The 12,712-nt window shown below is 41.8% G+C and overlaps 1 protein-coding gene across 1 annotated transcript; it reads right to left on the bottom strand.

The window, feature by feature from the left end:
- Positions 1 to 5,686: 5,686 nt before the first annotated feature.
- Positions 5,687 to 12,399, bottom strand: SEM1 (SEM1 26S proteasome subunit). The gene is made up of 3 exons (XM_056336758.1): positions 12,239 to 12,399; positions 7,852 to 7,945; positions 5,687 to 5,889 (listed from the first exon to the last, which is right to left on the bottom strand). Exons 1-3 carry the CDS (start codon positions 12,312 to 12,314, stop codon positions 5,847 to 5,849), a joined length of 213 nt encoding a protein of 70 aa, XP_056192733.1. The 5' UTR covers positions 12,315 to 12,399; the 3' UTR covers positions 5,687 to 5,846.
- Positions 12,400 to 12,712: the final 313 nt, after the last annotated feature.

Here is a 12,712-nt window from a genome sequence, read left to right as displayed (position 1 = left end):
AGCCACTGAAGCAATAGTCTTATAATGGATCCATCTATGCTGTTGGTTACATTAGAGATCTTGCCATTTCACATGTATAATTTGGAGCAAATCCCTCTTCACAGTGATTTAACAGTAGTGTCATGTGATGTGCTCATGTACCTTCTCCAATGCTGCTTTCTGCTCAGGAGTGATTTTCATCCTTTTAGCTTTCAGGTAGAAAAGGGTGTTTTTTTCTATGGCCTCTTGCTGCCATTGTTTCCTGTTTGCCCTGATGTCCCGCTGGGATCCTCCTCCATGGTGAACTGCTGGCCAGTTAAGCAGCAGCCCACACTCAGCTGCACAGAGGGCACAACAGGCAGCTGGGTGAGGAGGAAAGCGAACATCTTAAATAGCTCAGAGTCAGACTGATCAAACCCTTCTGCTAGAACATATGCCTCTGTGCATTTCTGACCTGAACCAGTTCTTTTTGGTGTAAGAAAGTGGTACTGAGCTGAGCACAAACAGAATTGTTACACCTTTGTTTTCTGGATTTGCCGCTCCAATGCTTTCCCCAATTGAGAATTGGCCATATAGCACCAGTTTCTTACTGAAGTCTTGAAAAACAAGGTCCCAACATTAGTGCCAGCTTGACAGAACCACTGAACAGCCCTGTGACTGGGAAAATTCGTCCTTTCAATCCCTATGGGTGTCAGAGGCTTGTGTTGTATAGTTCCATCGCATCCTATTCAGACACTGCAAACCAACATTACAAGAAAGGGAAACACAGCCTACCACCCGCCCTCCCCAGCTGCCCTCTCTTGCCTTTTACATCTCACAGACTACCAGCTCCCTCGGGAAGGAAGTGTTTTTGTTTTGCTCACGGCAGCAGGAACCCAAGGCCAGTGGCTGGAGTATTGGCAGGGCTGGTTTCGCATCCTCAGTGAGTCACAGAGCTGCTGTGCCTCCATCAGGTGCAATGTAAATCCAGACCAGCGCCTGCTCCTTTTCATTAAGAGCCTTGAGCTCACTGCAGAAAAGATGAAAAGAGCTGGTCATTATCCATTACATGTGACCCATTCACTTGCTGATGGACTGGTTTTCATCTCCCTGCCCTGCCTGTAGGCAAGCATCCCCCAATACCCTAATCTGCTTTTTTTTATTCTCCACCATTTATTTTCCTGGGGGCCTTGTCAGTGGTGACTCCATTCCTTCCCCATGCCTCCCAGCACTGCAGATTCAGAAGCATTAAAAGGTTCCAGCTCACGCTAACAAATTCCAGAAAGTCTGACTGTTTATTACGAAGCCAATGTAGGAAGGATTTGAGGAAAGCACGATGTAATGAGAGCGCCTAGGAGATACAGAGCACAGCCACATCCTGGAAATGTGCAAAGGTGATCGGGAAGGGGAGGCGGGGAGAGTTTGGAAGCCCATTAAATGAGGGCTTATCATCCCATTTATGTAAATCACTTCAAATGCCTTCATTTATTAAAAGTATTAAGCTGCATTACTGTTTGCCTTTGGTCTCCTAATTTGGTTGCTAATGTGTAAGACAACTGTTGAAATTAATTTGAAATTAATGTTCCTATATAATTACTTAATGAATCTCACATTCACTGCCCTTAGCTCTCAGTTGACAAAGGATCTCAACCACCGCATGTAAGAGGTTGGAATACTGACTGTGATTTTAAAACGGTTGCTAAATTATAGTTTGCAAATATTTTACGTTTATATCACACGCTTCATCTTGAAGGATCTCGGTGTGTTTGAAATGTTACATAACATTCATTCTTTAGTAAAATTCCATCACAAAAACTTTCTGGGCATCAATCTTCTTACTTGCCTGCACGCCTTGGAATTAAATCAAATTTAGCTGTATTATTATGCAAACACAAAATCATACCTGCATTAAAAGATCATTATCAGGGCTGTAAAGTCAGACACTTAAAAGATAGGAAATGCTGGAACTGGAACTGTGCTATATAAATTCCTTTTCCATACACATGTATCCTCATAGTATTTAATTTTATGATCATATATTTTCCTATACTCACCCCCTCCCTCAGGGGACTTATTAGTCCTTGTTAGTGTTCTAAGAAAAACAGGGTAAGAAAAAATAAGGTTCACAAAAAAGCTAGCAGGGGAAGGTAGCTACTTGTGGAGTCCTTGCATCATTCCTTAAAAAAAGCTGCAAAGGTTGTAATGCACGTTCCTCCTTTTCTGGGTGGCTGACTTGATACCCCATAAATCCTGATAGGCAGAAATGCTGAATATGCACAGCTGTAACCGAAGCTAAAGAAACATTCAAATGCGCAGAGCATTTTACATACTACCAAATCCAGTGAAACATGAGGTCCTAGGGTCTCACACCAAGCACTTAAAATTAGCGCACACTTCAAAGAGGGGAAAACACTCCTCCGTCTCCCAGAGATGGTGGAAAATGTATTAGAGCATTTGCAAAGCACGCACACTGCTGTGACATGGAGACCCAAACTTACTCATTCCATACAGCTCCGTGTGGGCACAGCACAATAAGCAGGGAACAGGACACGCTGTGGCCCAGGAGCAGAAAGTGTCTAGGGAAGCTGTTGGTGCTGTTGTGCAAGCCAGCAGGAGGAGGCAGGGACCAAATAGGAAAACAGCGAGGGCTTTTCTGAGACAACAGTGAATTGAAGGCTTTCCAGACAGCTCACCATTTTGTGTGCTTCTCTGTGACTTTGCATTTCTTATGCGTGTATAGTTTCTTAAGGATCAAGGCAAAGCAAGAGCGCCGAACTCCTGAGCAATCAGGGACCCTTCAGAGCTTTCCTCCGAGTTAGCTCAACAGTGCTCTGCCTTCGGACATCCTCAGCATCTAGGCCAGGGCGAGTCAACCTTCTCCACTGCACGTCGCCTCCGTCTTCATGTACAGGACAGCTGCAGACGCATGCCGCTTCAACTAATGACACCGTTCAAGTCTCACGGCTCGGCTGAGGGATGGGCTGCTGAGGTTTGGTCCCCAAACACAGGGCAATTCAGCCTCTTTGTGACCTGCACCTCCTTCCCACAACGGGGAACAGACTACTCAGTAGCCTACACTCCATCACCGCGTGCACGGTGTCCTACTTTCTAAACTAGAAAGTACCTCTCCTCCGCTCGCATCTTCACCAAACCTCTCTCTCCACCACGTTCCCACCCTTGCCAGGCTGCAGATCCTCCTTCCCAAAGCCCCATCTTCTCTCACACCCCCAAAACATTCCTCTCCCCCACACTTCATGCATTCCTCAGCTAACAGGGATCACTGGAACATCTCCAGGAAGACCTCGAAAGAAAAACTCCCAGCATGACCAGTCTAAAAAACTCAAGCCTCCAAGCACTTGGGAAGATTAGTTCCTGTTGAAGTTGTACAGCAGGTAAATTAGGGTAAATTGCTACAGTGACTCGTTATGGCCTTGTCAATTCGTTATGTTGACTGAGGCCAACAACCTCAGCTTCCCTCTACAACACCAACGCTGTCAAAGACACACACACACAAAAAAAAAAGGGTAAACAAAAAAGGCTGTCTCAAAACCAACAGGGTTTTACAGTTTTTAGAAATAAATAAAACCAGCCAATCTGAAGTAAAAAAATTCCCAAGTCATTTTTATACTAGAAAGTTTAAGAGGAACCGTATGATCACACAATAAATGGCAGGGCAAAAAAGATAGTGGCAATTACACAGGCCTTCAGCCACTATGAAGTGCTTGATTTTGTGATAAGCTACATTCTCTACAAAGCTACAAGCACTTTGTACATGACTTGTTTACTCCTTTGCAATAAATTCTGTTACACAGACAACATTACACGACCATATCATCAACCTTCAAAGCAGATTGCTCGGGGTTGTTTTTTTTTTTTCCAGCTGGGAGCTTCAGGTCACATGCTAGCAGCTGAAGGTTACTACTGCATGAGTGCAGAGCCATCACACTATCTCAGCCTAGGCTTCCCTTCCAATTCTACTTTTGTGAAGAAAATAGAAAAAGATACTGACTCAAGACAACTCAAGACAAGCAGCTCAGCAAAAACTAAGACTTCTTGAGGCAAAGATGCTTTTCCACCTCCATGGCTTCTTCCTGCTGCTAGCAATTGGTGGGACAGGGCTGCTTTAGCTAGGTTTCCAGTATCCTGTAATGGAAAGCAGCTGTCCCTATCCAGTGATTGCACCAGGTATCTCCATAATTATTCTGTCATCTTCTTTTGGTCATTCTCATTACTCAAATTCCCAATATTCATGTTTTAGTAACACCAGCAATCCCAGAACTGTACTGAACATAGTTTTCCTAAGCTCCCAACACTAACTTGAAGGTGTTTGCATTGCAATTTGCCACCCAATACACAGACTTTTCATTTGCTACTTGTCAAAATACGAACTCCAGGACTTCGTATTCTACCGAGTTGGGCTGCGTGACCCAGACATTTCAATCCAAGTCACTTACTTGAGTGCAGAGCAAGTCTACTTGAAAGGGCCTCCCTTTCTTTTCCCAAGCTGTATAGAACTGGTCAAAATGAAGGCAACCAACACCATCTGAAACTCTCAGTTTGGCAGAACCATTCAGATGGCAATGGAAGGTCTTGGTCTTTACAGAGCTATCTCCAGAAAGCAGTAAGGGTCATACTGAATCTTGTCTCCACCATAAATATAGGACCACCTAAATTATTTTGGGAGGGGGAAGCTTCCTAAAATTTTGCATTAATTAATAATATTAAAACATCATAACTTATTTAATTAACAAGGTTAAAGCATTTAATACCATTACTGCGTGTCCATCAACTAATACCTTCATTCCGAAAGCTCACTTTTAAATAACATCTCTGTTTCTCTTCAGTGAGCTGTGGAAAAATCAACCAGTTAATTCAAATTCCACGAGTACGTAGTTGTATTTGCCCCTTCCTTAAAAAAAAAAATAATTAATTTGCAATCATGGCCTACACTTCCAGGATCACTGTATCTCCCTGTCTTGTGTACACCAGCTTTAACAGCTCCTTTGGGGAGGATTCATGGAATTGGTAATAGGTTTTGTAATTTCCACCTTCTGTTTTCTAGTTCAGAGAGTAATCGAATCCAGTCGCTACTGCTATTATCTATCTGGCAACTATTTGCTGGCCTCCATGAAATGAGTTGTAAGTTTGATTTCCGTTCTCAGCAGGCACGTTTGTGCGACACAGATGAACTGCTGTAACTGGCAAAATTGGAGGCAATTTCAGCAGAGACTCCTAGGCTTAAATAAGCATGAGAACAGAACTTCTTCCACCTCCAGAGAGGCCTCCTCTTTTAACAGGCTTGAGAAATGACAGGACAAGATTGGAGAGTTTGGATTTCTGCTGTAAGACGCACTTTAAAGCAGGTTTTATCTTTCAAGTCTATCAAACTGGCATCCACATAAAATTACTAATAAAACAAGTCATTATGAAATAAAATCTTAAGGCAAAATAAGCTTTATCACTCCCCAAAAATCCTTTCTACCTCTGCCGCATTTTAATTGGAATACAAGAGTGTTTTGTTTCTTTTTGACATCTCCACATCCGCTATGACAGAAATGTTCTCTCATCTTCACTCTGGTAATTAAAATAGTTCCCCATGATAGGAGCTGGTGCAACAGCATCAGCCACTGACAGATCGTTAGTAGCTTTCTAGGCAAGTCCGTGAATTCTGTCACACAAGGCATTTCAGAACCAAAATACAAGTTACCAGGTGAGTAGAGGCTGAACGTATGACTAGACTAAGATTAAAAACTTTATTTTTTATACAAAACATTAATAAATCCAAGCAGATAATGAACTAAGTATGTCTTCTCATTCTCCGCCTTTTCTTCCTTTCTCAACATAGTCTATCCACAGTTCAATGTTAAACCACTCCATATTCAGCAAAACTATGAGGTTTCCATCTTGTATCCATGTTTTTCTAATTCAGCTCTGTATAGAAAAACAGAGAAGTATATTAAAACATACAAATAAAACACTGCCAGACATTTGATTTTTTTAAAAATTAAATATACTGCACAATATACAATCATTTTAGAATATGAACATGTCATACTGCTTTTTGGTTCATACCAATAACCTTAACCTCACTTACTCTACAGTTCCAACTTCAGCTTAGTATCTCAGATCACTAGAAGTGACTTCTAAGTGAAAAATTCAAATACTTCTTTTAATCATAGTTATTGCCCTCTGATCCATCATGGCTGGAACAAAACTATATGGCACAAGGCAGCACCTGTGAGCCTGCAACAACTCCAGACACATTAGAAAAAACAAAATATTATCTTATACAGTTATTCTCAAGATTTCCTTAAACCAAATGAGCTCACTAATCTGAATGACTTAAATGCAGGTACTCCCAAAATCATTTTATCTTTTTCTTTGTTTTCAATAGATATCGGAGTGCACTATTTTTAAATCTCAGTGCAATACAACTTCCAGTGAACAATTCTGAGGGAAAAAGATTGCTTTGTTCCCCTTAGCTGTGGCCAGGACAGCGAGTCAGCAACATCACTCCTGCCCTGTCCCCACTTTGCTTCCCACCTGCCTCCAAACACACCAGCCAGAAGCACATCCTGCTTTATCTCCTAGTCTTAGTATATGCACATTTAAATGCAGTAGTCCAAATCCCTAGAAGTATTTCAGGTTAGTTTACATATTTAGTAGCAGAATTTCAGAAGTAGAGACCTGCAGGATTTTCTTTCTAGAGATGAAATAAAAACATGGTGCAACCAAGCGACGTTGCAAACTATCATTTTAACACTAGTATATGTTCACCAATACTACAGGCTACAATTAAGGCACAGTTATTGAAGGTTTGTCAAAATTAACTATGTTCATCAAGAATTACACTACCCCTTGAAAGTCTGTTTCATTACATATCAACTTGTTTTCCAATATTACACTTTAACTGCCTTTCAACCTTCTAAGAAACAACTATATCAAAGACTATTCTTTTATCTTCTCATAAAGGATCACCTTCATCAGACTAAAAGGGAGATCAACCAAGGAACTGTTTAATCAGGCTGTACTACAGAAAGTTTGCTCCTCATGCAACATACTGAAGGATTAATCATAAAATGTGACTTTGTATTGATGCTTGAATCAAGTTATAACTACGCATAAGTAACAGATTAGCTGAAACTACAAGTGACAAAGAGGATTAAACAACTGAACTAGAGGTAATTCTTCACTAAAAGTGAAAATTGCTATCACTTTTTTAAAGCATGTGATTAACAATTATTTTGCTGTTGTTGCTCATAAACAGCATGTTCATCACAAACAAGGGAACTTACACATTAGTATAGATAACTGACCTCTAAAAAATTTGTCCATTTGGACAGAGAATAGCAATACTATTTGAAGGTACAGGAAAAAAAACCCCAAACACTTTACACTTTGTAACAACATACTTCGCATACCACATAGCATGGAAGATATAATCTTAGATCCTTTGCCATTGATCTTTGCAGTACAATTCAGAATTCCCACACATATGTAGAAGAGTCCTTACAAAAGGATTTCTTCATGTTAAATTGAAAAAATATCAACTGTATCACAATTAGCAGATATCTTTGCACTGTTTAAAGTTGCATAACACCGCAAAAGTCTGAACACATCAATGACATAAGGCATATTTCAGAGCTCACAGTACAATTATTAAAAGATGAAACGCTGATTGAGCACTTCACTGTGCTGTAATCCCTTAAGTCAGGTTTTGAAAGGCTTTAGATAGAAAAGCACAAAGCAGAGCTTTCATTTATTTCTGTTTCAGGTACCTATTTTTTATTCTAAAGCAAGCAGATTTCAAACTTTCAGATATTAACTAAACAATGCCATTTTAAACATTTTACCCATCTTTTAGAACAGTAAGTTAAAAATAAATAAAGTTACCTTAACTGATTGGAGAAATCATCTTCTACATTGTCATCATCCCAATTGTCTTCCCACACATGTGCATCTTCATCTTCATCTAAACCAGTCCAATCTAAAGACAGGAAAAGAGGTCTAAATATTGTATGATGCTTTGCTTTGGTACCATGTCATATTGACAGATGAGCTTAGCCTCTGGGTAAGGTAGACTTCTGCTGGTAATTCTAACAGAAAAGTCTGGATCATATTTAAGTGTTTATAAGACAGAAAGATCTAAGATACACCTCACAATTTGTAGAATTATAACAAAATTGCAACTTGGTTAAAAAAACCCATTACACACTTCACATCATGGCTTGCAGGATAACACATTCATGAGACATTTTGCATACAAATGGACAAGCTGTAGCATCACCACAAAAAGAAAGCAGTATTGAGTACTTAGTGCAGTTCCAGACCTGTATTTAAATGTTTTTTCTAAATAAAAAAGTAAATATATACCAAATGCTTTTGCCAAAACACATACACACAGATCCTCAATTCGCTCACATCAGATGCAGACAGTCTATGGTTAAACGCCAAAAACGTATCTGTGAGGCAGAAGCAAAGGCAAATTGAGACAGGCATCTGCAAACGGCAGTTGCTACCCGTAACTGGCTACTTCTGGGTTTCCAAGGCAGCAGAAGCTGTTTCCTTAGACAGGCAAGACACTAAATGTCCATTTGCTAATAAATTTCTATTTTTCCTATAATAATCTGGCACATCACTCTTGATAAATTCCTCATCACCCACTCAATGCTTCATTATTAAAAAAAGGGTTAAGATCAGGCTAACTAGTTAGTTTAGAAATATAACAAAAATGAAAACTCACGAAGGCTCAGAATCACTGTGTAAATACAAGTCAGTTTACTTCACTGGGGAACAGTTTCTCAGTTTGCTCCTAGTGAAAGACACACAGTTTTTCTAATGTTACCAAAATAAGAAGCATCCTGATTTTGACACTTGTGACATTCTATTTCTCAGTCTGTTAGTATATTTAAAGAGATAACACTATTTTTCCCCTTACAATTCAGTAAGCCATCTGCTGCCTATTCAGAGAAAGCTTTGAGGACTAAAGCCCAAAGAAATATTAAACATTGATGGAGGTATGGGGAAAAAAAAGCTAGTAAGGTAAAAGATTAAAAACCAACTCACTGTTAACAACTGACTTTCTAAGAATGAAGGCTGGTCCTTCCATTTTCGACTCCTTTTTCTGACACTGACAGGCAACAATATTAATATTCGAGATTCACCAAGACAGGAAAATCCATTTGTAACTGATTAAAGACGCATACATAAAAGGCATGCAATTAAACTTCCCTACTCAAATAAGTTATATAAGGGGGAAAAGTGAAGGAGCATAGAAATCCTACTGGTCCTAAGGACACCAGAAGGAGGAACTGGGAAGAAAACATGAAGAAAAAAAATGCAGGATAAAAAAAAACATCATTTGAATTTAGTTGTATTGCTAGTTGCTTGAAGGGAAGGACTTTTGAGAACCATCTGCAATAAGCTTTCCCTGTTTATATGCAATGTTTTCTTTTTTTTTTAATGAGCTTTACCACTCATCATTTACCTGGATTTCAACGATACAAAAAACAAAGCTCAAAACAGTTTAGAATGAACACAAAATCAAACTTCTCTATCTACTAACAAGCAAGCAGCTCAGGCAGCTCCACAAATCGGAGGGGAAAAAAAAAAAAAGAGATATAAAACCCCCTAGTAACTAGTATCCAGCACAGCAAAGAGCAGCTTCAATCATTAAAGGTCAGTTGGGGAGACTGTGAGAACAGGCTCCAAATCACACTAGGTGAGTAGGAGTCAAAAAGGCCTATGTCATCTTCCACACTGGGCGGAAGAGAGTGAAAACAAAGCCTAAATTATATTCTCATCACTGCAGGTACAAGATTCTACAATATTCTGTATGTTGACACTACACCCCAGAATTGCATACTAAAGTTACTATTACAAGCTACATTATATGCCTGTGACTCAATAAAAGTAAAAAAAATCTGGGACTGGAAGTGTTAAGAGCATCTGAGAGCCTGCTATCATTAAATATTACTAACAGACACCAAAACTAAAAAAAAAAATAAATTATCAATTTTTATAAACTTGTCATGTTAGTCCTTACATTTTTATATATATATATAAATATACTAATCATTGATTGCCATATTTTGCACTTGGGAAAACAAAAAACAGGTTTTAGAGCATAAAAAACCTAAAATCCTATCATTTTACATGTTACGTTTTACACTCTGAAAAGCATTGTACAAGGAGTTCTTAAGAGACCAATTCACATACACTTGAATCTACCATGCTATATACTTATGCAATACTTCAAATAAAGTGTCCTATAAAAATAGGACAGATTTGCTTTTGATACATAAACTTGATTTGATAAATTGTTTGAAGAAAAATTTTAAGTCTGAATAAAAGACATTCCCAAAAAGCCAGTGTTTTTGTCCCTTAACATAAGTTTGTATCATCTAATTTCCTTTGGATAAAAACTGGGTAACAGAGGGCAAAGTTTTTCTGCCGCATAGAAAATGGTGGTTAATTTGAAACAACAACAATTTGACATGGGTTTAAGCAACTGGTTATCATAATTCTTTCCTAAGTACTGAAGCTAACAGTCAAAGTGGTCTGAACTTCTTTATAACATCTCAAAATTATTCTCTCACTTGGAAGATTTAAGTGGGCCTCCTTAGAATTTGTTTTTTGCAAGACAGATCAGCGAGAAGCCTGACTGTAGTCATTCTTATAAATAAATAAATCTCTGTTCCACCGAGAAAGTTTTCACAGTACTTTGTTTTAGTAGTACAACTAGATTCAAGTAGAATTAGTTTCATCTTCTCTAACAGCATCTCAGTGCCCTGACCAATCCTAGGTTCAGAAGCATGCTTCAAAGAGTACCATCATACCTGCTGCAAATATTTAATTTACATTAAATAAGATAAACTTTTTTTGAGCGTTTAGGAAACATATGGAAAAGAAGTGCTACTCTTCTCAGTTGAGTTTAGCTATCATCTCGACTCCGTTAGTAACAACTTCTGTCAGTAAGTGCAAAAATATTATTTTTACTGGTAGCGAAGGATTCAGAGCACCTAAGGCTTGTAAGGCCACAGAAAAAAAAAACCACCCACATGTAACCAAGACATCACAGAAAAAAAACCTGTAACATTTCTCATTATCCACAGCTTAGGCCAATTCCCAGAATTAAGGACAATGAAAACAACCATGCCCTCATGAGGGTCTTATCAAGACTACATTTATAAAAGGACACAGAGTTGCTTTATTGAAGTTGAGATTTAATTTCCTCATTCAATATATGTGAACCTATGGAAAGCAAACCAAGACATAAATTGTGCTTCAGAAAATAAAGAGACTCAGAATAGCTACAGAGCATGTTGTAATAAGTAACTAAGGGTAATTTGCTGATCAAATGGGCTTTTAACAAACGGAATGATCTTGCTGCAACAGATTTGAGAACGTTCTGTCTGGCGAGAAAAGAGTTAACCATGAGGTTTCGAGATGTACTTTCTCAAGGCCAATGTTAAACCATAATCTCATGTTACTATGACAACCTTTGTCTTCGTCTAGACCTTAGTGTAAAAATAGATTAGTTTTGTAATATACAGCTTCCTGCTACGGGACTGAGAGCATAACTGTTTGCTTAAACCGGCCTTGAAGTTGAGGATAAAAGGGCTGTGTTACTTGTTGGAATTTGCGAGCCTGGAGGGAGCTGCGACTCCCCGGCCGCCCAGCGCGCTGTTTTTGCTTTCCTGCCTTAATAAATACTTAGTAAATTTATTTCGTACTCTAGTTATTTCAATTTCAACTATAACAATGTTATTTCCTTTTCACCTTTTTCCACCTCACACTCGGTTTCCAGCCCTCATCCCTCCTCTCCCCAGCGATTCTCATCTCAAGAGCTGAGATGCTCCAAGTTCCTCCCGCACTTCTTTCCCGCTCCCTCCCGCACAATGACACAGCACTCCGAGTGCGACGTGCCCAGCACTGAAACCAGCACAGCCGGCACGGGCAGCACGACCGTGCCTGACCCCGGCTCTGACGCGGCCGCAGCCCCGCACCTCTGGCCGCAGCGGGGGGCAGGCACCCGCGGGGCACCACAACGCCGCTGCCGCACGGCGGGAGCGCGGCATGCAGCACCGCCGCGGAGTCCCCGAGGGCTGCTCTGCGGCCAGGGCCCCGCTGGCAAACTGCGGCCCGGTCCCGCCACCGCTCCCGCCCGCTCCTTCCCCGCCGCGGCCGACAGGGCCGGCCCAGGCCGCGGCCTACCGGCGGAACCGCCGCGGCCGCCACTCCCGCCTCCTGCTCTTCCCGCCCCCGCCCGGCCCGGCACCTTCGGCCGGGAACTCCTCAAACTCGTCGTCCTCCTCCAGGAGCCCCAGATCCACCGGCTGCTTCTTCTCCGACATGCTCGGCCTGCTGCCCCAGCACCGCGTCCCGCCGCCCGCGGAGACCGATGGGAAACCGGCAGCCGCCCCCGCGCCTGCGCCCTGCTGCAGCCTGCCGCGGCTCCCGGACGCCTGGCCCCGCCCCGCCGCGCCCGCCCGCCCGGGCCCCGCCCCCGCGCCCCCTCTGCGCCCCACAGGGCCGGCGCGGGCGCTCCCGGCTCCCTCCGGGCTCCCCGCCGGCCCGGCCCGCGCTGCCTCCCCGCCTCCCGCTGGGGTCCCCTGCGGGCGGCCTTCCCGGCGCAGGCAGCCCGCCGGCCCGGGCTCCCCGCTGCCACCCGCGCTGTCTCGGAGCCCGGCCGCGCAGCATCGGCCGCAGCCGTGCCGGGGGGCAGGGAGGAGGAGAGGCCGTACGGCGGGTG

This window comes from Falco biarmicus, chromosome 4 (genome assembly GCF_023638135.1).
Source record: "Falco biarmicus isolate bFalBia1 chromosome 4, bFalBia1.pri, whole genome shotgun sequence".
Taxonomy (NCBI): domain Eukaryota; kingdom Metazoa; phylum Chordata; class Aves; order Falconiformes; family Falconidae; genus Falco; species Falco biarmicus.
The sequence above is the reverse complement of the archived record's forward strand: the minus strand, read 5'-3'. Positions and strand labels throughout refer to the sequence as shown.